This window comes from Haplochromis burtoni, unplaced genomic scaffold, assembly GCF_018398535.1.
Source record: "Haplochromis burtoni strain Fernald_Lab_line unplaced genomic scaffold, NCSU_Asbu1 Contig_16, whole genome shotgun sequence".
Taxonomy (NCBI): domain Eukaryota; kingdom Metazoa; phylum Chordata; class Actinopteri; order Cichliformes; family Cichlidae; genus Haplochromis; species Haplochromis burtoni.
Window position 1 is genome coordinate 1,960,817 of NW_024582377.1, and position 24,922 is coordinate 1,985,738.

The following is a 24,922-nucleotide window of genomic DNA, read 5'->3' on the forward strand; positions in this document are numbered from 1 at the left end:
ATCTGACAAATGTTCCCATGTGACCCCGTCAAAGTGAGCTGTGAAAAATTTAACCTGTGAAAATACTCAGAGTTATAAATGTCCTAGGTATATATGGATAGGTTGAAATTTTGCACTTTTTAATTCACATTATTATATTTTAGCATTTTGACACAACATACCTTCATGAATCCATTTTTCTCTGGATAAAACTTCTTGTATAATCTTTCAATGTCTGATTCCTGCTGTGCCAAAAATGTATTTGTAATACAGTAATTTTAAACAGTTGAGAAATATTAAATTAGAGATTCTATTTAAAATCATGAAATTAAAACCATGATGAAGTTGAGTGGGTGAGCACATGTATACAACATGTATACAAAGCTACTACAGGATTTTATTTAACTTCATTTTTTTTTTTTACCTTGATATGAGCAGCACGCCCAGTCTTGATAATAATAATGCCATTAAATTTTCCATGGCGCCATGGTGGGTTTGATGGCGCCATTGTACAAAAAAATCAGGTGATGATGAGTGGGTCAGGTGAGAGGCATTCATTGACTTTTTACAGGATTACCCAAAACGAGTGCTGCAATGACCCTGTAAAGTACAAATTAATGTAAAAATTGCTTACGAATCTACAACAACAGTGCATCAAGAAAATGAAGAGAAGCAGTATTTGAATTTTAAGTCCCTCTAAAGAAGCCACTTCTCTTCCACATGAGTTTGTGCAACGTGATAATTCAGATCTGAATGTGGCGAGCACTGCTCCTGGTTGTGCCGCAGAAGTCATATTCAAAGGCAGTATTTAAAAGAGCTTCATAAGCACTCCTTCGAGGCCTTTAAAATGGCTATTACTTGGCATTTAATAAATGACAGCTTAAGGGACCTATTTAGCTTGCACTGTAAGTACATAGCGCTAGTTCAAACCACCTGGCTGCACAAAAAGCACATGGTCACGCTATGAGAGGTTTCTGCATTTCACACTGAAATACTCTGATCAAATTTGCAGATTTTACACCAATTTACCACTTTTGTACTTTCAACAGTTTTGCAGATCATATATCAGATTATTGTTTAGTCTGTGACTCCTCCTGCTCACCATTTGAACTCAGGCACTTTACTCACAGGGCAGCGGAGGGTTAGTATCTCTACTGTCCGATTAATAATGGAGCAGGAGTCCAGCTGACGACCGACACAGTATAAAGCTAGTCATCTCCAGGCCAACCCACACACAGACGCACATATGTCAACACAAGCACTAAACCACTGGTCACAGGTCATTGTTGTGCAGCATGCTGAGAAAGATGAGTGACATAATGATTAATGATAACTTTTTATTAAAAAAAAGGTTTCAACATTTTCCCTGAGATGCAGAGGTCGAGCTACTAAATCCCTTATTACCTCAATTTTCCAATTCAAGGATTCCTTCAAGGACAGCTTTGTTCAAGTGCATTTTTCAGATACTGCACATTAGTATTGGACTGCACAGAGGTAAATATGCCCACTTTACTGTCTACACTGTCAACCTTTCTTTTAAAAATGACTAAATGTTGAGCATCAATGTCAAATATTTTACATTAAACCACATTTTATATTAAAGCAGCAACCCATTCGTCCTTTTTGTACGAATGGGTTGCTGCTTTTCCCAGGATGACATTGTTTAAAAGTAGATTGTCAGTGACAAATAATTTTAAAGCATAAACATGAACTCAACAAAATAATTTTTAAAATATTAGTTTCTGTTTAGTAATTAATGTTAGTGTAGTGGTTCCTTCCAACATGGGAGCAAGAGCAGTCTTCAAAGGACCCCTTGCTTTGCTGGAGTGCCCTTGAGCAAAATATTGAACCCACAGCAAACTAGGGATGCTGCTAAGTAGGGGTGCACTCCCCGTGGAGCTGAAAAATATCGCATTACATTGCACAAGGTGACACCAGCTCCAATAATGACAACTCTACACTTTCAGTACACGTTTCAAGTCTGGTGCTGTCCACGGTGCTGAAATGCATTTATATGTTTATATAAACATGTCATTACTACCTGATTATGTCATCGTTGTGCCCCAGGTAAAATTTCTGCTTGTGTTCCCGGGTGTTATACACAACTCCCACACCGGCGACGAAATAGACAATTTCCTTGGCGGCGGTGTAGTACAGGTTGTTGCGGCACTGATGTCCCCGGTATCCGTACACCCACTCCAGTCTCAGGTGGCAGTTGGGAGCAGTCCTGTCAGCCATGTCCGCACTTCCGTGTGTGTCTCTCTGTCGCTATCACGCAGGCTTTCGGATATAGTGTCATTCACCAAAAAGGATTTATTTGAAGCCCGCGTGTCCCATTAGGCTAGTTCCATTGGAAACAACCAGAGTCAAGAGCAAGCGTTGAAATCGGGCATCTTTGCGGGTTATGTGAATTAAAAGACTCGCTGCCTGGTAAAATGAAAGCCCTCTGCCTCTGTTTAAGAAACTGATTTCTACGCTTGTGTTTTCATTCAGTCTACTTGTACTTCAGCCCCGGGCTCGCGGTCCTCTTCGAGTTGGGTCAAAGCTCCTGTCAAATCCTACAAAGATGGAGCTGTACTGTTATTCCACAAGCACCGCCTACAAAGATGACGGAGGAGTCCGTTACCCAATCAGATGCTTTGACTTACTCAGGAGGAAAAAGCAGGAGAGGACAACTCCGTCATGACCAAGAAGCAAGCAGTCCGGGAGCTAGACCCTATTTCTGAATATTTTTTATTTAATGTCAGCATTTGTGCTTTTAATGTGTTCTTTTCAACCATATAATTAAAAAAATACCAAAAGCAGGTAATTGAAATTTTAATTGTTTAAAAATGATGTATTACTTAGTCCATTCAAGTATTCAAAGTGTTTATTTAAGTGTGGCGTGTTTCATGACTTATATAAAGAGTTATGAGTAAGAAAGTTATTTACTCACCTAAATTAACTGCTTCCACAGATTTATATTTTTATTTATTTTATTTGATCTATATTTCTTGTAAATCAAATTTGAATTAATGCATTAATTTTAAAAAGAACAGTGATGTCCCATGAATTTAATTTAATTTAACTTTCTTTTATTTTATTCAGTTCTTTTGAGGAAATTGCGGCAGTGAAGGACCGCCCTCCTAGGCTGTTGCCGAGCGACAGGGGAAGCCTCGGTCTCGCCTTCAAGTCAGCTTCTCTTAGCAGCTTGCTAACTGACTTTTAGATCTACGCTATTTCTCCCTGATTAGCAAAAGCAATGGAAGTGACGATGGACCCATTGTTTCTGGCGTGGAGCTATTTCAGGAGGCGGAAACTCCAACAATGTTCTGATATTTGTACGAAAATATTACAAGACAACCCATACGACCAGGTACTGTGGTGAAGTTAGCAGGGTTAGCCTAGCTTGCTAACGATGGACAGCTGGACAACCTGCTGCATAATCCCGATTAGTCGAGTCTGTGTTGTTTATATCTCACTAACGTAGCATTTCATCATACTTATTCAGTTTATTATAAACTTAGTAGCTGTTGCTATACGCTACTCATGTCTCATTTCTATCGTGTCTTATGTTCGTTCTGCTTCCTTCCCATTTATTCACATTTTTCTTAAATCTCTTTACTCTCTCGCTAACTGTCTGCACTCTATCTTAAGGACTCATCTTTGCTAATCTCAGAGGTAACCATGACTGCACATGTCTCTGTTTTCCATCTCATTTTGTTCTTTTTTATGGATAATTTGTGTTGTAGCTCCAGACTGTTTTATGCCTTCTTCTACATAAATGTGGAATAAATCTGAAATATTTCACATGACTAAAACTTGCTTGTGTGTGTGTGTGTGTGTGTGCGCGTACATGCGTCATAGGCTGCATGGAGCTTGAAAACCCGTGCTCTTACAGAGATGGTTTACATAGATGAAATCGAGGTTGACCAGGAGGGGATTGCTGAGATGATGCTGGATGAAAGCTCTATTGCTCAAGTTGCACGTAAGTTTAAGCATTTGCTCCGAATTCCACAATTCATTAAATTAATAATTTGAACATTTTCTTAATTAGTTTTTTTTTTATAACACTTGATCTCTGCAAGGACCTGGTACATCACTGAGACTTCCTGGAACATGTCATGGTGGAGGTCCCACACCAGCTGTCAGGTAGGTTTTTCAAGACAACGAAAACAAAAAACCAAACTGATGAAGCTTTCGTGATTATTCTCTAATCAGATATATTTTATTTCCTGAAATCTAGGCCCATGACACAATCAGGACGCCCAATAACAGGATTTGTGAGACCCAGCACACAGTCCGGGCGCCCTGGGACAATGGAGCAGGCCATCAAAACCCCACGTACTGCAAGCACAGCTCGTCCTGTCACCGCTTCTTCTGGTAGATTCATTCGTCTGGGGACAGTGAGTATTCCTACTAAAGGCCACGTTTGACACATGCCTGTTTCTATTGCATTTTCTCAAGTTAATTTATGCAGCAGACAATATATTAATGTAAGACTGATAGCAACAGTCATTTTATTATTTATTATGTTACACTGAAAGCCTGAAATTCTTAGCATGACCTATTTCTTTTATTGTTTTTCTAGGCTTCAATGCTAACAAATCCCGAAGGACCATTTATAAACTTGTCTAGACTAAATCTGGCCAAGTATTCCCAAAAACCCAATTTATCCAGGGTAAGACTCAAACTGTGACTTCCAGACATTTATCAGTTGTTTTCTATTGTGTTTTTCCTGCATGTGAAGCAATCTTCTTTCTCCACAGACATTATTTGAGTACATCTTCCATCATGAAAATGATGTGAAAAATGTAAGCGATACACAAATCTGCAGTGTAAAGAAAACTACCACACATTAGATGACAGGACTGTATGTAAAGAAATATTATATTCCTTGTACAGGCTTTGGATTTAGCTGCTCAAGCTACTGAACATGCACAGTTCAAAGACTGGTGGTGGAAAGTTCAGCTGGGAAAATGCTACTACAGGCAAGTAACACACCATCCTTCATATTATTCAACTGCAATGTTTGATTAAATTAACATTTATGTATATGAAATTATGTAATGTCTGTTTCTCTCCTCTTAGGCTTGGTTTATATAGAGAAGCAGAAAAACAGTTTCGATCAGCTCTCAACCACCAAGAGATGGTAGATACGTATCTCTATCTCGCAAAGGTAGTGATTATTGCCAAGGGTTTGTACATTTTAAGGTTCTCTCTCTAAAGCAATGTTTTTCTTGAAATCACTATTCTTGTTTTCATTTTCCTTTAGGTTTATCAGCGTATGGATCAGCCAATAACGGCTCTCAGTCTTTTCAAGCAAGGCCTGGACCACTTCCCTGGAGAGGTTACCCTTCTAACAGGAATAGCTCGTATCCATGAGGTACAGTATGCCATCATCATCTCGAATATAGTCAGTTTTTTATTTAATTGCATTGTCGAATATCACATAACCACTCCTTATCAGGCACTTTAACACAATTCAGACAAGTTCTAGCTGCCTGTGGTTCATTTCAAAAGCTCTTTTCCAGTAGACAGAGTGTCTCTTAGAAGTGTTTTCGGGTTTCAGAGTGGCTCTTTAGCTTGTTTGGCACTCTCAGCTGGATCCAAAAGATGTAGTTTCTTCACAGTTATTTTCCTTTTAGATGGTTTTGTGTGGTTTTCCTTTCAGAACAAATTGTTCAGTTTTACATCATCACAAATTTTATCCTCCTCAGTCAGGGACGCTGATGTGTTCTGGTATATTAAAATTAAATTAAATTTGTTGTTTTTTGTGCCGTTAAGTCAAGTGGAATGTTTTTATGATGTATCCTAAAGTGCTTAACAGCTAAAAGAATAAATGTCATAAAATAATAAGACAATAAAACTGCTTAAATAAAGAAAACAAAATGAAAAAACAAAAACAGTAAAAGCACAATTCAAAGTAATCAGGACTTAGTCTGGTGTAATAACCAAAGACCGTTTTCAAAAATGTCTAATGCCCCTGATGTAAATAGGCAGTTTGCTCCACAATGTAGGAGAAGGTACATTTAAGTTTCTGATTTCCTCTTTGTTTTAATCTGGACCACAGGACAGTCAAAAGCCTCTGCTCAGCAGACCTGCTCAATGAGAGAGCTAAGGAGGTGCCAACCCCTGCAATCACTTAAAATCAAAGAAAAAAAAAATTAAAACTTACTGACAACCAATAAAGGAAGCTAATATGACTGATGTGTGGTCTTGCTTACACTTGCCAGTTAAGAGCTGGCCAGCTTTAGTTGGCCAAGCAGTGACAGGCTGACACCTGAAAGCAGACTGTTAATGGTCAAGTCTGGACGAAATTAAGGAATGAGTAACATTTTCAAAGTCACTGAAGTGGAGAAATGGCTTCACCTTTGCAAGCAGTCATAGTTAAAGGAAGCCAGCTTTAACAACAGCTTCACTCCCAGCTTCTTTGCAATATTAACCTTAGTACTTGAATTGCTGAGGTTAAAGACAAAAGGGCTTTCAGTTACACTAATAGTGTTTGGTTGACACAAAATCTTAACGACTTGCCTCCAAGCTATTTGGGAACCACTGGACTAATGTAAACTTTCCACCATAGCTGCATGGAGTATAACCTCAACAGTTGCATGAATCATTAAAGATATCCATCCATCCGTCCATTCATTAATTGTCTCTAAAATGGTATTTTGACAGGAGATGAACAACATTTCATCAGCGACAGAGTACTATAAAGACGTCCTGAAGCAGGACAACACTCACGTGGAGGCCATAGCCTGCATAGGCAGCAATCACTTCTATACAGATCAGCCTGAGATTGCTCTGCGCTTCTATAGGTCAGACAAACTTTCTGTACAATTTGTGTAATGTGTTGTTACAATTTATCTGATGAGATTTTATTTACCATCTGTGATTTAATATGTTTCACCCATTGCTAGACGGCTGCTCCAGATGGGAGTGTATAATTGCCAACTGTACAACAACCTGGGCCTGTGCTGTTTCTACGCCCAGCAGTACGATATGACTCTGTCCTCGTTTGAGAGGGCTCTGGCCCTGGTGGCCAATGATGAAGAGCAGGCTGATGTCTGGTACAACATAGGACACGTGGCTGTTGTGAGTTAACAGAAAATTACTTAATATGTTTCACTTCCATATATGGTTCACAGTTAACATAATTTGACACTTAGTTAATTGAAATGACAACCTTACATCGTATAATTTAGAATATGCTCTGTGTTTACAGGGAATAGGGGACTTGACTCTGGCCTATCAGTGCTTTAAACTGACTTTGGCATTTAATAATGACCATGCTGAAGCTTATAACAACCTGGCTGTGCTGGAGCTGCGAAAAGGTCACATTGAACAGGTAAAGACATAGTTTTGAATCATTGTCTTTGTTAAGCTGCTAAAATATGAGTAATGAAATCATAATGGTGATCCTTTCGACCTCTAATGTGATATAACACAGTCCATTATAAGAAAATCACTAAAATGTAGTTATTAGCGTCATATAAACTGTAATCCAGCTCATATTATCAAAAGATATCTCTCAAATTATACTTGCGTAATATAAATCCAATATTCAGTAAGCCCCTGTTACTCCAACAAAGAGCTAGGCAATAAAGCAATTTAGCAATAATAGCTTGATATGAGACAAAGCGTCATGAGATATATGGGATTTTATTTTTCCAGTAGCAGAAGGAGCATGAGCAATCCACCTGCTTAACACTTCTGCTGCCAACATGATTTAAAAGGTTAAATTTTCAGGGTTTTCCAGCTAATGATGATGGCAAAGTGATGTAAGGATTGCTCCAATTAAAGAAAATAAAACTTTAAATCTGTAAACACTGCATTTTCATACACATTTTCATGACAGGTGTTAATTGTTTCCCTGCCTTTAATCCAGTCTAAAGGCTTCCTTCAGACTGCTGCATCACTGGCCCCCCATATGTACGAGCCACACTTCAATCTCTCCATTCTCTCTGAAAAGGTAATTTATCGCTATCAAGGTCCAACCAAATCATGCAGTGCAATTAAAAGTGACAAAGTGTGATCTTTACATCTTCTTGTCTGTGTCCAGCTTGGGGACCTTCAGAGCAGCTACAGTGCAGCCCAAAAATCTGAGGACGCTTTCCCAGAACACGTCGACACTCAGCAGCTTCTCAAGCAACTTCGACAGCACTTTGCAGTGCTGTGAGGGACCACAGCACTGCAAACGACCGGGTTTTCTTTTAACCCAGTCTTTAAAAAAGTCATAATTTGGTAGGTTAGTCTTGGAAATGGACAAAGTGGGATTAGTTTTGGCTTGTGTTTATTTATTAACTGCCAGTTTATTAGATACATCTACAATTGAAGCTCTTTAGCAAAATGAGTGGTGACCCTTTGAAGTGTTAATTGTTAACTGTAATTCTACACTTCAGTGTTGAAAAGTGATGTGATCGTCCTTATTTGATTCCAGCTTGAGCTGTTGTAGACTTATTGTTGTGTACAGAATACGCTCATTGGTTGTTTCTTTGATTTTTTCACTCTTCTCTGTAAAACTCTTATTTCAGTAGAGTTTCAAAAGGCTGTAGTTGATGCAACGCTAGGTCTAAAATGTCTAGGTCAAGTGTTTCAGTCATAGCCCATTAAATGGTAAAAGTTTGGGCTCTAACTAACATGACCTTTAGAGGGCATGTAAAGGTTTTCCTGAAACACTGGCATGTTAGTGTACAAATCTGTACAGTGGTAAAATATGTGTACATAGTAAAGGTTTTATTTGTAACAGTTACAGAATTTGCATACATTTTGTAGATGCCTTTATAACTCAGATGTATTTTTCTTATTTTAATCTTCTTGGACATTTTGTAGTCTCTTGCAAAAGACATGACAATAAAGAAAAAAAAAAGTTCAGAAGACACGTCCATGCCTTAAAGCCAGACTTGACTCTGTTTAAACATTTAAGCTAGAGCTAAAAGGTCTTGGTGTCCTCTCACAAATCCATTTCAGGTTCCAGTTGCATGGAGCATCGTTCCATGAATGAAAGGGGTTTTCTCTGGGATACATAGCAGCACAGTCTTCATTGTTTTGGTTGTTAGGCTCTCCAATATCCCAGTACCTGAAACAAGAGATGGGTAACTTTGCTTAGTTTTTTTATGTGTGCTCTGACAGAGATATATGGGAAATTACCATATACTTAAATTAATAAACTGACATATACTTAAATTACGTTATCACAAGTGGATAATGGTTACAGAGCATTCAGAAAGAATTTATATCGCTTGTCTTGTTCCACATTTTGTCACATTACATTACTTTATTCCAAACTGGATTTGATTCATTTTTCACTTCAAAGTTTTACACAACAGCCTATAATTACAAAGTCAGAAAGATTTGCTTGAAATTCTTGCAAACGCATTAAAAGCAAAAAACAAAAATACAACATGTACATAAGTATTCGGAGCCCTTGCTCAGTACTCAATACTTTGTTGAAGCACCTTTTGCCACCTTTAGGGTTGTTGTCCTGTTGGAAGATGGACCCTCACCCCAGTCCCAGGTCCATAGTGCTCTGGAGCAAGTTATCATCAACTCGACCATGAGTAGTCTTGAGTAGTTCCTGCTGCTGAAAAACATCCCCACAGCATGATGCTGCTACCACCATGCTTCACTGTAGGAATAGAATTAGCTAGGGGCTGATCCTTGGCATTCAGCCCAAAGAGTTCAATCTTTGTTTCATCAGTCCAGAGCATTTTGCACATGACCTGAACAACTTTGAGAGTCGTTCTATTAGAGTGACCATCGAGTTCTCGCTGACTAAGGCACTTACACCCTTATTGCTCAGACTGGCTGGGCGTCCAGCTCCAGGAAAATTCCCGGTGATTTCAAACTTCTTACATCTACTGATGATGGAGCCATTATCGGGACTTTCAGGGGTGCAGAAATGTTTCTGTACCCTTTCTCAGATCTGTGCATTGATACAATCCTTACCACAATGAACTCCAATCAAAAACTAATAGAAACCTCTGACAAGTGATCAGTGGAAACACGATGCATCTGAGCTCAATTTTGAGTGCTATGGCAAAGGCTGTGAGTACTTATGTAAATGTTGATTTGAAAAAAAAAATAGCAAGAAAACTTCTTTCACTTTGTCATTATGGATTAAGATTTTTAGGAGAATTTATACCCCTCTTCCACCCTTGTCCCATCCAACCATGTCCAACTTCCTTCCACATCTGCATCTCTCAGTCCAATCCAGAATCCACTGTGGGCAAGCGATCTCGAGGGGTCTCGAGACATTTTTACAATTTCAGCAAGGGCCATCTGACAATATAGGAAATACACATGTACATGAAAACACACACAAACATTCATATACGCTAGTGCTGTTCATGAGAAGTGGAACTTGTAAGTTTGTCAGTAAGTTTCATTGTGTTGTTTAAATGTTGAGTCTTACATGTTCCTCTCTGCTGTTGATCACCAATAAGTCGCTTCCTTGCCTCTTGCAGAAATGTCTGGCATCCATCCATGATCTCCGTGAGAGTTCCTCAGATAAAGCGAAGAAGTAACACATGGAATTAATGACAGTCCAGCCTGGCAAACACTGTCTGCAGCCCTCTTCTGTTGACAAAAAAAAAAAAAAGGAATGACATAACAATTATAGAGCATTTATTAACATGATAAATAAAGAAAAAGCCTCTCACTGAGCATTGGCATGTGGGATTCCAACATCGCTATTTCCGTTTCAGTTCTGTCTATTAGTTTTTCGGTATCTTTTTTCCTTCTGTTCAGATGATCAAGCTCCCACTTGGTAATTTGCTGTGACTTGATCTCTTTCGCCACCTCCTGTTTGGCTTCAGTCTTGCTTTGGAGTGCAGCGTTGTAAGTAGCCTGCAATTTGGCAATCTCAGTGCTGATGTCTGTTACTAAATGGTTCCCATAAGTAAGTCTGTAGTCTGAAAGTAGAGAAAAGGAAGACTTTAAAAACTGTACAATTTTTACGGTGTTGGTACAGCTGAAGAAAGAACTCTAACGGAAATAACAAAAGAGCAGTAGCAGACAAACCTCACTTAAAAATATTTATTTATTCTAGAACACAGGCAGTTTTTAGGTCACAGCTAAGACAGTTTACACATTTTCCTTTTTTAAAATTGTCCCATAATTAAATAACATAGTGAATAGCTCTTTAGTATAGTTGTTAATACATTTGCCTAACAACTAAAAGATCCCAGTTCAAGATTGGAAACAAAAATCCTGGTTAAATATGCCACGTTTGCTGATCCACCTGCTCTGGTGACCCTTTCTAAACAAAGAAGTAACAGGTATTTACAACTGAGTTATCAGCTTGTTGGTCCTCTTATATGGATAAATTATGTAACAGAAATACTGCAATTAAATTAAAACTCAAATTAGTCTGGCATTTGGCATGAGTGATCTGTAGTAATCTAATATTAGCCAATAAAGTGGGCAAAACCTGATATAATAGTCACTGATGCAAAAGCATATAACCATTTTTATAAATTAACATATTTATTAATCAAATAATCAAGTGCTCCTCATATTTTGTAGCTTAAATCATGTATAGAAAGTTTTCTGTGTTTGCAACCAGGTGAAAAAAACGCGCCAACGAATATGTTTTTCTAAGGGAATCCAAACTCTGAATTTCCCTGATGCTACTTTAGTGACCGTTATTTAAGGTACTTTTGTAATGTTAGTAATTAAACCTGCATTTTCTGTTTTGTTCTTTTTTGATCACTTGAGGGCAGCAGAAACAAACGTTTTAGAAAGCTGACACAAAACAACCTTATACCGTTTATGAAAAAAAGACTGGGCTTTATTATTTTGGTTTCCATGAATTTGAGGGGATAACATCCGGTTTCATAGATGCTAATGTTTCTTCTGTATTCACCTGCTAACTTTAGCTACTCTTTAGTGGCAGGCAGGTAGTGAAACAGTATTTATTGGAGACTTTTCAGTAAAATTAGCTGCCTATTGAGGACACAAACACAGGTGAATAAGCAGTGAAGCTACAGGGTGGAAAACCAAACCAGGGAGTTAAAACTAGATAAAAAGAGTCAGGTGAGAATAAATCAAATCCCTTTTTGTTGACCTCGATTTTCCCACAAGAGATGATTATTTTCCCTCCTGTTGAACCTTTTTTTTAAGATTTAAAAAATTTCTCAATATAACAAAAACTGCAGCTTGCAGTAATCACTTACAGTAGACTCCCAGGCCAATATCAACTGCCAGCAGAAAGGCAGCGAGCACTGCCAGGCTCACTGCAAGCACTTTGTAACGATTTAAACAGGATCCAGGCCCCATTGTGGACAGGGACACTACACAGATAAGTGGTGGATAAATATCAGAGCCATGCACAATACAGCAACATCAAAATAACACCCAAGTGGTGGGCGAAAATGTGGATGTGTAATCATAAGTTATAAAAAGTGCTGTGAAGAGCAAAGCTAGTTTCTGGCAGAGGAGAAACATTAAACATATTTCCTTAATCATCATTCATCTTCTTGTCATTTACCTTGTTGCCTCTCCTGGTTCAAGTTGAAAGAGTGGTCATCTTCACTAATGTCCTCAGGATAAGTCAGTTTGTTATAAGTACTCTCAAAAAAGCCAGCATTATTTCCGTTGTCCTCCATTTTAATCGACGAGATGAGAAGAGTGCAGCAAGATCACCCAAGAAAGAGAGAGTATTTGTTAGGACATTGCCCTGCGGGTGTTTGGGCATGTGTGTGTGTGTAACATTGCAAACAGAAAATCAAGTTTACTTGTTAACCATTTACAGGAGGTAAAGGAACAGCAGAGTTTTCAGATCATCTAAACAAGATTAGGATCAGAAATATTCTTTTTATTTTATCAAGTTAAGCATTAAACATCTTAAAATCATTACAGACCAGATACTGCAGACATTTTTCCCCCATATACAACTGAATATGCTGAGTGTTGTCAAAATACTTTAAAAACAAAAAAACAGAAAACGTGTCACTTACAGTAGTGTATAACACGATTTTTCACATGTCAAGTTACAGCTAATTTATTTGAGAGATTTTATGACATTATTATTATTTTGAAACATCATCATTGAGGTCCCCTTGTGGTTTGCTTTGGCTCCATCTCGCAGATCCAGTTCAGCTGTTTGCTGCTACACTCTACATTGTACCATGTCTTCACATTATCGGTAAAGAAAAGAAAAGCAGCACAGTTCTTCTTCTCCTCACCAGAGCTGTCGGGCTGCCCACTTCTCCAGTACCTTGAGTAAAGCACAATCGCTTAGAGAGGAACTTGTTTTCAGTACATTTGTCAGTAATGAATCATAGCGCTTCACGAGTCGCTTACATTGAATCCACCTCGGTCACATTGTTAACCCAGACCCACGTTCCCTCTGTCACCACATCAGTGAGGCCGACCCAGTATCCATTCTGCCACCATACGCCAGAGCTGCTCACTTTTTGAAAGTTGTCGGTTATGAGGAGCTATGAGAAAGCAGACATTCAATTTGATTTTTAAATGATGACAAATAAGTATGGTGTGATCAAACAGAATTTAAAAGCCCTTTCGTTTAGGCATAGCTGAGCAATGCTATCATGAATATAAAACATTTGCTCCCCGTGGTTAGCCTTTATCAAGATGTCACATATTTGCTCTAAGAAGTTAGACGAGTACTATCTTTCTTACTTTGCCAGTTTAAAGTAAGTTCAGTCTAATTAAATCCCACCCACACAGACCCACACACGAGCAGAGATGGTAAAGTTTTTGAGTGTAAAGCTCTTAATAACGTACAAGTTAATGAGTAATTGCCAAAATTAAACGTATATTATTGTGACTTTACTTTTTTATGCACCAAGATTATGAAATTGAAATGAATCTTAATCATTAACAGAAGATAACTTTCTCACACATGGTGGGCTCGAATTTCTTGGCATTTTAAAACCAGACACAGAGGCCTACAAAATAAACTATTTAAGCAGAAAAGACTTCGTTTCTGACCAACCTGCTCCTCCAAGTTACTGATGACAAGCAAGTCACCGCCCTGATTAATGCAGTATTGTCTGCTCTCCGTCCAGTTCTTTCTGGAGTTTATTTCATGGTGAGAAAAATAATAACAGGATGTTTTAAGAAGGAGCCATCCTGTTGGGCATCTGCCGCAGGTTTCCTCTGTTCCAAGAGAGATCGAACAACCATTTACTATCTCACAATAAGCCTGCTGCATGTTCACAAAGACGGGTTGGAGGCTGAACTTACCTAAGAGAGTTTTATTTGTCTGGAGATTTGATTTCGCTGCATTTAGTGTCTCAATTTGTCGCTGAAGCAAATCATTTTCGACCTTCATCTGCTTCACCTGGAGCTTTAGCTGCACGTGGTTGGTGCGCTCTTTCACCAGTTTTGCCTGGGCCTCCAGCCTCTCTTTGATGATACCACTGTGGTTGCGGAGATGGTTCATTTCAATCAACAAGGGTGAAACAGATGAATCTGAAACCTGAAAGTCTTTGGCTTTGACACCTGAAAGATAAGAAACGAGAAAGGAAAAGAGGGTCAATATAAAAGATTGCTCTAATCACAGTGATGTTTGTGATCTTCAGTTTTCCAGATGTCATGTTGGCTCCACATATTTGTTTCAAAGTAGATTTGTTAGCGTATTGCATCTATAGACAGTATGAGTGCTTGTCACAGACACAGATACCAGCTAATATATACAAAGAACTATACAAAGAACTACATTCACCGAAAGGTCCAGTGACTGGAATTGAGCTCAGGTTGTTGACTATGGCTGAGTGAAAAACCAAATTGCTTTGATTACCTCTAATTTGTATGAAAGACACTATTGTACGCACAAACAGTAACCATTTACTCTTCTAGGTGCAGTGTGTCAAAACGCAGAAACAGACGACATTTGCTTTCAAAGTAAAAGTTGTGCGGCAACTAACACATTTCTCCAGGCAGAAGTTTTGATTTGAAGGCAAACGATTTTCATTTAGTTGCACTTTTCACAGTTTAATACTGCTCGGTAAGTAATTAGTGAGGGTTAGCAGACAAGTTAGCATCTTCCATGCATACTACTAGCAAAACTTGCAACCATGTAGCGACCAAAGCAACACCACGCAACACATACCTGTTTCATGATAGTGAAAATGGCATATACCAACATAAACCACAAATGCTGTGCTTGTAATGTGTCCAAAATGAAACATTACAAATACAGTATTATTCTTGAGTGTGGCTCTGTGTCATTTGGCACACTGAAAACATTAAGAAACTCTGGTCTAGAAATAAACTCTAATCAATCAGATATTCATATATGTAAAAGTAAATTATATGAATTTCTGCAGTTTCATACCATCGTTCGTACTTGGTTCTACTACTTTGTGCGATTAATATCATACAGAACAAGGATTATACTTCAGATTAAGGAGTTTCGTATTGACTCTCATACTTACAATAGATCCCAGTGACAACAGCAGCTATCAGCAGAACAGCATTCAGCAGGCTCAGACTCAGTATAACCAGTCGGTGGTGTGGAAACGCAGGTCTGCTTCCATCTGCAAACAGACCTTGAAAATGTTCCTCTCAGTTAAAAATCCTAATAAAATATTTTGTCTTCAGTAAATCAAATAAATTTATAATGGGGACTTTCCTAATAGGTGACAGAGCAATCTGCTATGTGGTGTAGTTTTAAACAATGTAACACACTTATTACAAATGTTTTACATGTATCTGAAACCAAAATGAGTAAACGAGTGAAAGCTCCACGAGGTCAGATTTCACAAGGAGGGAGTAAAGCGGTGGTATAAAAAAAAGCAGAAAAGAAACTGCTCGGAATTTGATTGTAAAGTGAGCTGTACCTTGTCGAAATCTTTGACGGTGAGAGACTGAATGCCCATCTGTGCTGAAATCTTGAGAAATCTTTTCAAATGTCATCTTCTCCTCAGGCACCGATGGTAATCGTGAGTTCTTGACTGGTGCAGGTAGCGCTTATTGATCTGTTTGTCTCTCCTGGTTGTACCAGCGATAAGGTGTGTGTGTCTATGTGTGTGTGCGTTTGAACCCTGGTCTGCATGTTGAGGTAATGCCTTTTACAAGAATGAGATAATATCGCTCTAACGTTTGAAAAACATTAGCATACTGTGTAATAATACTGTGACTGATGCTGCACATGTAAACTTGTTTTCAGACTGCTGGGTAATTGATTGATTGATTGAATCTTTATTTTGAACATGTTGAAAAAGTATAAAAAAATAGAATTAAAAGAGACAAATGAACAAAGCAAACAAAAGGAAAACGAGCAACCACAACTCCAAATAACGTCCATGTTCAAAAAGGAGCAGGAAGAAGCATAAGCTGCTGGGTAATTACATTTTTGTTCAAATTCTTCCTAGATTATTAAATATACAATTAATTAAAATTTTGCTAATATTCTTTTGTTCTTTTGAGGAAGCACATTTATAATATTAAATGTCACATTTATGGACAGCAGCTAGTTAGCCTAGCTTATCACAAAAACAGGAAACACCCAGCCTAGCTTTCTGTGACTAAACAAAATCCACTTAATGCTCATTCAGAAATGATTCATTAACTCAGTCAGTTTCTTACAATCCCAATAATGCTGGGAGGAACATCTGGGAGGAACATCTGGTTATCAATCAATCCAAAATACTATATGATTCCTACATACTTTCTACAGCTAGAAATCACGACTAAAATATAATGAATGGCTTTGCTGTAATTTCCTTGGGCTTTTTATCATGCTCTGTAAATCCTCTCATTTCCCTCTAGACAGAGGCTGCTAAGCATTCACATTATAACATTTCGAAACAAAGCAATTTGTTTCAAAGTGCAGATTTTATAAAGCACTCATAAATCATTTTAATAATAGACAAACTTTTTAAAACACTGCAGATTTAATTGTAAGCAGATATTTGCCCAGGGCCATTAAGATCAAACCACAGCCAATTAAATCTTAAAACAAAGACGTAACTTTCGGCTGTGGAGCTTCAGAAGTGCCTCAAAGCACAGAAAGTAGAAATAGTCCACTCAACACTGCTAACACGTTGATTACACTTTACACACATAATGATGTTAACTGCATTAAAATTAAAGTTGGGCAGATAATAAGAGTATGTTTCTTGTGAACCAAACTCTAATTTTATTTAACTTTCCATTTTCCTGGTGGCTCAGGATGCTTTAACAATAAATAAGGGAAATAGACACTGTAGTGTTGTGTGATGGTAATAAAGTCTACTTACCAGTGCAACTAATTAACTCAATCATTAATCCAGTCCAGAGGAAGTCCATGTAATCCCAATAACATTATGACATTTTGCTACACTTTTGTATTTTTTGTGAGTTACAAAATGTGAAGAACAGCTTATTATCAGTCATTCCAAGATGTTTTCTACAGCTAGTAATACAAAGTAAAATTTGATGTGTTTGTTAGTATTTTCATCTTAACCTGTATAAACTAACCTTTCCATCTGTACCAGGGATGGTAAATAATCAGGTCATTAAAACCAAGAATTCCTTTGATACCGCTAATTATACGATTCTTAAAACATTAATAAATCATTTTTAACAAGTGGACTGTTCCAGATACACAGCAGTGTAGATGGTAAACAGATATAACTCCTCATTAGTGTATTTGTCAAAATATATTACTGAAGCTGGGGTATAAAAAACACAGTAAAACATTATGTTAATGTCAAACACTTTAAATTTGTGTATATGGCATATCAAAAAACACACTACAGCATCGTCCTGTAGATGAACTGGGTTTAACTGTGTAACACAATATCTGTCAGGGTTGGTTGAAAGAGAACCCAAATGCAGGACTTCTAGATGAAGATGGTGCGTTTATTTACAGTGAAGAGAGCAGAAAGCAGTGCCAACGATCACAGTGTGTGTGTTCTTCCTGCGCCTGTGCTGTGATTCTCATCTATAGTCCGTGGTGAGTGTTTGTCCTCCTCGGTGTCCTCCACATGTTTTCGCAATCCTCCTGGAAACAAGAGACGCAACAGTGAGCACATTCCCATCCACCAGCCGACAAATACGCCTTCACCATTCAAACAGGAGAATAACTGAGAACGCAGTAACACAAGCATGAGCACTAACTGTGTTCCTAGTTTAACAATACCGCGCCACTGCTCTCTTATGTAGGGCTTCTTGATTATTCAGATCGGCAACAGTTGAGTGATTAATCCCAGGTGTGGCTGGCTCAAAGACGGGAGACTCTCCAGGCCTGGTGTGGCAGCAAAACTAACACACCACAGCATACACACTCAAATGCGTACACAGGAAGACGAGGGACCGGGGGCATATCACATCAACAAACAACCATAAACGATCCACAACGACCAATAGAACTCATAATATTCATTAAACCCCAAAATAACACCCGATACTATAGACAAATTTATTCTCCACTAAGTAATATAATTTTATGTGAGATGAAGTTCACACAGGTTTTATTCATAGAATAAAAATTGTTGTTTATTTGATATATGAATACAAAAACTCTCCAAATTATGGTGTAACACATTTACATTTCTTCTAATTCCAGTTTTTAAAGACTACATATTTAATGCTTTTTCAGTTTTTATGGCCAAAAAACGATAACAAAAAGTTAATACTTCCAGACAAGCATCACAGCACCCAGTCAGTTTTTTCAAAATGACCTAACCCCATTACCTATCATAAGCCATGGCAGTAATATGAAAACATTATTTTCTATTTAAATATTTATTTAACTACCAGCTTAAAAACGGAGCACAACAGAGGAACAGCACATTAAAAGGTTTTATCCCCCTGGAAACTCTTAGAATTGTCCCTGTAGGGTTGCATTGAATTAAGCAGTATTAACACTACTGCCGTTGCTGCAGAAGGGCAATTGGCTACGTTGCATGTTTTGCAAATCTGCCTTTTGAGTCAGGTGAAATACCACCAAGACAAAAGAACTAGTAGCTGACTTCAGAAGGAGGAAGTCCGAGCTGCAGCCTGTCAGCATCAACGAGGAGTGCGTGGAAAGGGTCTCCAGTTTCAAGTTTCTGGGTGTGCACATAGACACAGACCTCCAATGGAGACACCTCTGCGGTTTTAAAGAAGGCCCAACAGCGTCTGCACTTTCTGAGAATCCTCAGAAAAATGGACCTGAAGAAGGAGCTGCTGACCGTCTTCTACCGCTGCTCCATTGAAAGTGTGCTGACATATTGTATCAGTGTGTGGTTCTCCAGCTGCACCACAGCACACAGAAAGGCACTCCAGAGGGTCATCAATATGGCCCAAAAAATCATTGGACATCCTCTTCCCTCCCTGAAGGACCTGTACAGCACTCGCTGTCTCAAGAGGGCACGCAGCATCCTACAGGACTGCACACACCCAGGACACCGGGTGTTTAAGCTGCTGCCGTCGGGCAGGAGGTTCAGGCTGCTGAGGTCCCAGACAAACAGACTCAATGACAGCTTTTACAACAGGGCAACAGCCCTGTTCAATGCTAACAGCTGACCTGACTGGATACCTCCCTGGACTTTTTGGGGGGGGGGAGTAACAATGTTTAAAACAATAACAATAATAATATTTATATTTATAACAAGGTGCAATAATAATTAATGTGCAATAATGACAGTGTGCAATACACTTATTCTTCTTCTTTTTATTACTAAGTTAATATACTGTGTTGTGTTGTTTGTGTTGCGTTGTGATGTGTCATATCATGTCGTGTTGTGTTACATGTAGTGCCGACATAGGACAGTTTTCCAATCTCATTGAACTATTGTACTATGTATGACTGTGCAATGACAATAAAGAGTTATCTATCTATCTATCTGAAATATGCAAAATGTAATAGACTGTAGTTAGCTGTGCCCAGTTAGGCCTGTTTGTATTGCTGTGTTAAAATGTTGTGCGTAATAGTGTCTCAGCTGTGTGGAACAGTTAACCGTTTCTTCTTGTCTGCTGTGTGCAGCCGCGGTCTGGTAGTTTCGAATATTACAAGACAAATAACAACACAAAAAGGCTGTATTTATAACGGTAAATGGACTGGTTCTTATCTAGTGCTTTTCTACTCAAAGTGCTTTATACAGCATGCCTCATTCTAGACCAAAATACTAAATTTTGCTCTACAAGGGCCTGATATTACGAGGACATTAATCTGCCACTGTTCTATGGAAATTTAAAACGAATGTCCTCAGAAAAAAAATCAGGTAAAATTGTTTTTTTGGTTTTTTTAATCACGTAATTCTTTGTTTTTACATACATCAGGTCCCAATCAGCCACACATAAACACACAAGTTCATGCATAGCATGCCTGGACACATAAACGTAAACACAAAAAACATCCACTTTGATAGTTTGCTGCTTGCAAGTGGTGAGAACTTGCAGAAAGTGGGAACTGAAGGCAATAAAAAGAAATGGAGTAAACGTGTGCGACACATTTGATTTATCATAAAGCATTTGAATGTTGCTGCTTTGCAAAAGTAGTTTGACTTTTCAACAGGGACAATTTACTAGTAAAATGTCTTAGTAAAATGAGTAATTCCCAGACTTGACAAAGAAATGTCATCATCAGACTAAGTTTCAGAGCTTCCCTCCTAACACATGCAAGGTAAATTCTCTTACTTTAAGTTAGGTAGAGTGCATGAATGCAGGTTTATAATCAGCTTTTCACATCATATGTATATATGAGTAAAACTACATAGTGAATAAAGCAGAGCTTCACTATAGATTTCTCTCAATTTCTTTCCTGTCTGTGGATGCTTTTCTTGCTCTAGTGTCATCCTCCTGTGGAAAACATGATGACAAAGACATGCATTTTCATTCAACTGCTGCTCTTCCTTTCTCCTGTTTGTGGGCAATTGAAAGTTGCATATGACTCCCCTTCTATCATCATGACATGGAGAGATGCACAGGCATACTGCAGGCACAACTACACTGATTTGGTCACTGTCAGAAACGAGCAAGAAAATGAACGTTTTATTCAGCACGGCTGGATCGGATTATACCGAGAAGATGCAGCAAGTCCATGGAAATGGTCCCAAGATGATGAGATAGCCACCTTCACCATGTGGGAACATGTAACTGGTAAGGAACATGTAACTGAATTATATTTGTATAACTGTATTACAGTATTTCTGTTAGGCTAACATTTATTTGTTTTAAAGTTCAAATCTATTATATCTATTGTATCTATTATATCTATTGTATCTATTATATCTATTGTATCTATTATATCTATTGTATCTATTATATCTTGCCTATACTATTATCTACAGTACATTTATGAAACATGCTGAGGCCTTTTTGATGCAAACAATAAAAGATGAATATTTGAGCGCATACAGATTTACATCTCAGATGCAATTTGGTCTTCAAACCTTCTCTGAAAACTTCTCAGTGCATTCTCACTACTTTACTTATCCTTGTTCTTGCAGAAGCAAATGCACAGGAAAACTGTGTTTTTAAGAGAAATGGAAAATGGGTAGCCAGCAAATGTGGATTGGAGCGATATTTCACATGTTATACTGACCCTTTGGTTCTGGTGAAGGAGAATAAGACGTGGGAGGAGGCATTGGATCACTGCAGGTCTCTGGATAGAGTCAACACAAATAATCCAACCTTTTCAGACTGGAACCACCGCTACGACCTGGTCACGCTGATCTCTCCATTTGACCATACTTATGCACGAGAGAGAGCACAAGAGGCTACCACTGATGAGGTTGGCCAGTTTCCTACATTGTATTTGTATTGAGGAACTCTTTATTTATTTGTTACAAGTTTTTGTATGTGGACCTCTCTGTTTAATGTTGGCAGGTGTGGACAGGCCTGTGTAACCTGGCTGGTAAGTGGTTGTGGGTGAGTGGAGAGCAGATGCAATATGAAAATATTCCAAGCTGCCCATCTCACAGCTTTTGTGGCGTCCTTGAGAAGAACGGTACTGCATCCTTCAGCATGAGAAACTGCCAGCTGAGAAGGAACTTCTTCTGCTACAAGAAGCCCTAAATGCACTCAAGGCTACACTTACTTAAGTACTGTACTTCAGTATAAACGTGAAGCAATTTTATTTAAATTGCACTTATGTACATGAAAATACGCTATTGCTCAAAATATGAAATGTGGTCAAGAAGGTGAAACAATGTTTATAATAGTTTATAATACAAGAACCAGAATGTAAACTATGGTTTGAATAGATGTTTCATTGATTTAAGATATTCCAGGACTCTAGTCTACTGGGGATTAAGAAATTTGCAACCCGATGTATCCCAACCTTTCTAGTTAGTTTCATTTTACTTTAAATAAAAGCGTTTATTTCTTTAAAAAAGAAAAAAAGCAGGGCTTTTTTAAATTTTTAGCTCATTCACAATTTGGTCATAAAAACATACTTGTACAAAAAAACAATAGGGCGTTTTGTTGTTGTTTTCTTTAAGTACAGTCTCAACTTTATGGAAACCCATCCAACTAAAACTGGAAATCACACCAAAAGTATTCACTCATGTGATGCTGTGCAGAGTTTGCATTCTGTTATCTGCATATGGAAATGTTAAGGTCACTAAAGGAAAGAAACAGATATTTACCAGATATAGTCTTGTGTCTGCCAGTAAGGCATAGCGATATTTGAATAGATTTGAATAAGGGGATTTACATTCAAAATGTGTTTGAATGTTTGTTCTATAGCAAACCATAAAGTGATCATCAAGTGTTATACCTGTGCTCAGCACTTTCCACACATTTATGTCAATGTGAACTCAAATTAAACAGAACTATTGCTGAAACATGATTTCAAATGGTGTCACTATAGACATTAAGCTGATGGCAGCCTAAGGATTACTCACAATTTACCCCGAGTACAGTCACAGGGAAATTTTACTGGTATTTTGCGTTACCTACATTAGAAGAGCTAACAACAGTCTGCTCTGCTGTCCCCTCACCGTCTGACTTTTTTCTCCATTGGCTTATCTCTTCATGTTTTATTTGTTTGTCCTTTCTTAGCTTTCATGCCCCCACAGAGGATGATGAGTTAAGTTTTTGTGTGAGTGTTACTCGTTGTCAGTATTACTCTTTTCTTGATGCAACACACCTCAAATTCCGGCCCTGTGTATCTTGTCAGTATTGGCAGATCTCCTGTCCACCCAAAACAGAAGAGGTGGAAAAACTGGATAGCCAGTGAAAAGCTGAAATGATAAGTGAGTAATTGAATCTGCCCGTATTACAGTATAAATCCATATGTCAGTTTTAAGTGTAACTGAAAACCCATTTGTTTTGTTTCGATCCCAAGATGTCGCTGCCCCTCACTGAGGAGCATCCAAAGATCCTGTCAGACAAGCAGGCAGAGACGATTTTTGTTTTTAATCTTGTTCCTTTTTCTCCTCTGTCTCCAAAAGAAAAGAAAGAAGCACCTCCCTCAACCAGGTTATGAGAACGGTCAAGAGAATACTTAAAGAATACGGGATAGTTGATATATGGAGGGAGTTTCACCCCTCTAAAAAAGACTATACACACTATTCTCCCCCCCCCAACAGGTATGCTAGAATCGATTACTTCTTCATGAATAATAATGATTTAAATAGGGTAAAAGAGTGTGAAATTCAACAAGCAGATGTATCTGACCACTGTGCAATCCACCTTATAGTTAATTTGAAAGTACAGGAGAAAAATACATTATGGAGGCTAAATGTGGGAATATTAAATAATAAGTCCAATATGGAGGAACTAAAGAAGTTTAGTAAATTAAAAAAAACAACAACAGAGAGGAGGTGTACAAAAAAGAGAAGGAGAACCTTTTTTTAACCGAACAACAACACAAGACCACACAAGACCCTTCACTGCTTCCAGAAATTAAAGAAATTAGGGATGAAATTGAAAAATATTAGCCACAGCCTTGTGCTTTGCACTGGGAAGAGGGGGGAGGGGCGGTAGTTACACTGGCAGTAGCACAGGAACAGAGCGGGAGGGAGAGAGAGAGAGAGAGAGAAAGAGAGTCTCATTAGAAAGGTACAGTAATCATCCACAACTATTTTCAGTTGAGGATGATAAAGGATTCAGAATGTTTATTCATGCAGGTCCATATGACAGAGAATGTGCATCATCTTCATATTTTAATTTATATTTAATTGTGTTGTGGTTTGCAGTGTTTTGTGTAGTTTCACTTTAAATTTGTTTAAAAGGAAAAAGCAGAAAAATTAAATAGTTAAAAGTTGAACTGTGAATAGTGAGTTTTGTATTATATGATTTATTTATTACATTTTATGTGGAGTGAATAAATAAAAGTATATTTATGTGGCCCCTACAGACAAAGCATGTACAAACTCCAAAACACGTAAAAACTCAGAAGCACGTACAAAACACAACAGAAGTGCTCCAGGGTTGTGTAGCTTTCTGGATTTTATACTTATTGGGCTACATATTTATTTTATCATACAGGCTATACAGTACATAGCATCAAAACTGACATGTTTTATGTAACTAAAGTGTTGAATTATGTGGGCTACAGACAATAATTAAGTTATAGACTTTATTTATATGAAAAACATGTATACTTACTGCATTTGAATCATTTTAACCATATGTAACTACTAGGGGTGCAACGATACACAAAATTCACGGTTCGGTTTGATACTTTGGTGTCACGGTTCGATATTTTTTCGATACAAAAAAAATATTCATGCCTTTTTAATTTGTCATTTATTAAAATTATAAATATATATTTTAACTCAAAAGTACAGTTTTTAAATTTAATGTTGCTGAAACAAAAGTAATAAAAATAAAAAAATATATCTCAGGGCTCTCAAAATTTCAAAATCCCTGGTAGCCCTTCGGGCAGGGACTCTTCAGTTTTGGTAGCCCAAAATAAATGTAAGTAGCCCGGATAAAAAAGAGAGCAATTTTTTGATTGATGTTTTGTTTCCTTTACAATATTATACATTAAAGTATAATATTGTAAAGGAAACAAAACATTAATCAAAAAATTGTTGAAAAACAAATTACAACATTGTATAAAAATTACAATCATCAA

At 37.9% G+C, this 24,922-nt stretch overlaps 5 protein-coding genes across 11 annotated transcripts in view; 2 read left to right on the forward strand and 3 right to left on the reverse strand.

Moving 5' to 3' along the window:
* The window catches only part of eml5 (EMAP like 5), a 50,275-nt gene extending 47,709 nt beyond the window's left edge, over nucleotides 1–2,566 (reverse strand). For all 5 annotated transcript variants that reach the window (XM_005916785.3, XM_005916786.3, XM_005916784.3 and 2 more), the window contains exon 1: nucleotides 2,021–2,566. In XM_005916785.3, the coding sequence (XP_005916847.1) occupies nucleotides 2,021–2,217 (197 nt within the window). In that variant the 5' untranslated portion in view covers nucleotides 2,218–2,566. The remainder of the gene's footprint in view (nucleotides 1–2,020) is intronic.
* A 522-nt stretch (nucleotides 2,567–3,088) lies between these two features.
* On the forward strand, nucleotides 3,089–8,163 carry ttc8 (tetratricopeptide repeat domain 8). 2 transcript variants are annotated; one of them, XM_042218226.1, is made up of 15 exons: nucleotides 3,089–3,334; nucleotides 3,616–3,639; nucleotides 3,826–3,946; nucleotides 4,047–4,110; nucleotides 4,205–4,364; nucleotides 4,550–4,639; nucleotides 4,728–4,772; nucleotides 4,864–4,949; nucleotides 5,050–5,137; nucleotides 5,234–5,344; nucleotides 6,637–6,776; nucleotides 6,879–7,053; nucleotides 7,184–7,306; nucleotides 7,847–7,930; nucleotides 8,021–8,163. In XM_042218226.1, the coding sequence occupies exons 1-15, from the start codon at nucleotides 3,221–3,223 to the stop codon at nucleotides 8,135–8,137; spliced, it is 1,542 nt and encodes a 513-aa protein (XP_042074160.1). In that variant the 5' UTR covers nucleotides 3,089–3,220; the 3' UTR covers nucleotides 8,138–8,163. The 2 variants fall into 2 exon arrangements, with proteins under 2 accessions (XP_042074160.1, XP_005916852.1); XM_005916790.3 differs by lacking the exon at nucleotides 3,616–3,639 and having other exon boundaries at nucleotides 3,094–3,334.
* Nucleotides 8,164–8,237: 74 nt separating this feature from the next.
* Nucleotides 8,238–12,672, reverse strand: LOC102308856 (CD209 antigen-like protein B). The gene is made up of 6 exons (XM_005916788.1): nucleotides 12,449–12,672; nucleotides 12,135–12,251; nucleotides 10,620–10,871; nucleotides 10,373–10,536; nucleotides 10,103–10,239; nucleotides 8,238–9,037 (listed from the first exon to the last, which is right to left on the reverse strand). The coding sequence occupies exons 1-6, from the start codon at nucleotides 12,564–12,566 to the stop codon at nucleotides 8,872–8,874; spliced, it is 954 nt and encodes a 317-aa protein (XP_005916850.1). The 5' UTR covers nucleotides 12,567–12,672; the 3' UTR covers nucleotides 8,238–8,871.
* An 82-nt stretch (nucleotides 12,673–12,754) lies between these two features.
* Nucleotides 12,755–15,958, reverse strand: LOC102309982 (CD209 antigen-like protein E). Of its 2 annotated transcripts, none has more exons than XM_005916792.3 (6): nucleotides 15,768–15,958; nucleotides 15,363–15,476; nucleotides 14,170–14,427; nucleotides 13,919–14,082; nucleotides 13,264–13,400; nucleotides 12,755–13,177 (listed from the first exon to the last, which is right to left on the reverse strand). In XM_005916792.3, the coding sequence occupies exons 1-6, from the start codon at nucleotides 15,841–15,843 to the stop codon at nucleotides 13,006–13,008; spliced, it is 921 nt and encodes a 306-aa protein (XP_005916854.1). In that variant the 5' UTR covers nucleotides 15,844–15,958; the 3' UTR covers nucleotides 12,755–13,005. The 2 variants fall into 2 exon arrangements, with proteins under 2 accessions (XP_005916854.1, XP_005916855.1); XM_005916793.2 differs by having other exon boundaries at nucleotides 15,363–15,464; nucleotides 15,768–15,950.
* Nucleotides 15,959–20,801: 4,843 nt separating this feature from the next.
* Nucleotides 20,802–22,709, forward strand: LOC121814087. The gene is made up of 3 exons (XM_042218155.1): nucleotides 20,802–20,994; nucleotides 21,345–21,628; nucleotides 21,724–22,709. The coding sequence occupies exons 1-3, from the start codon at nucleotides 20,802–20,804 to the stop codon at nucleotides 21,910–21,912; spliced, it is 666 nt and encodes a 221-aa protein (XP_042074089.1). The 3' UTR covers nucleotides 21,913–22,709.
* Nucleotides 22,710–24,922: the final 2,213 nt, after the last annotated feature.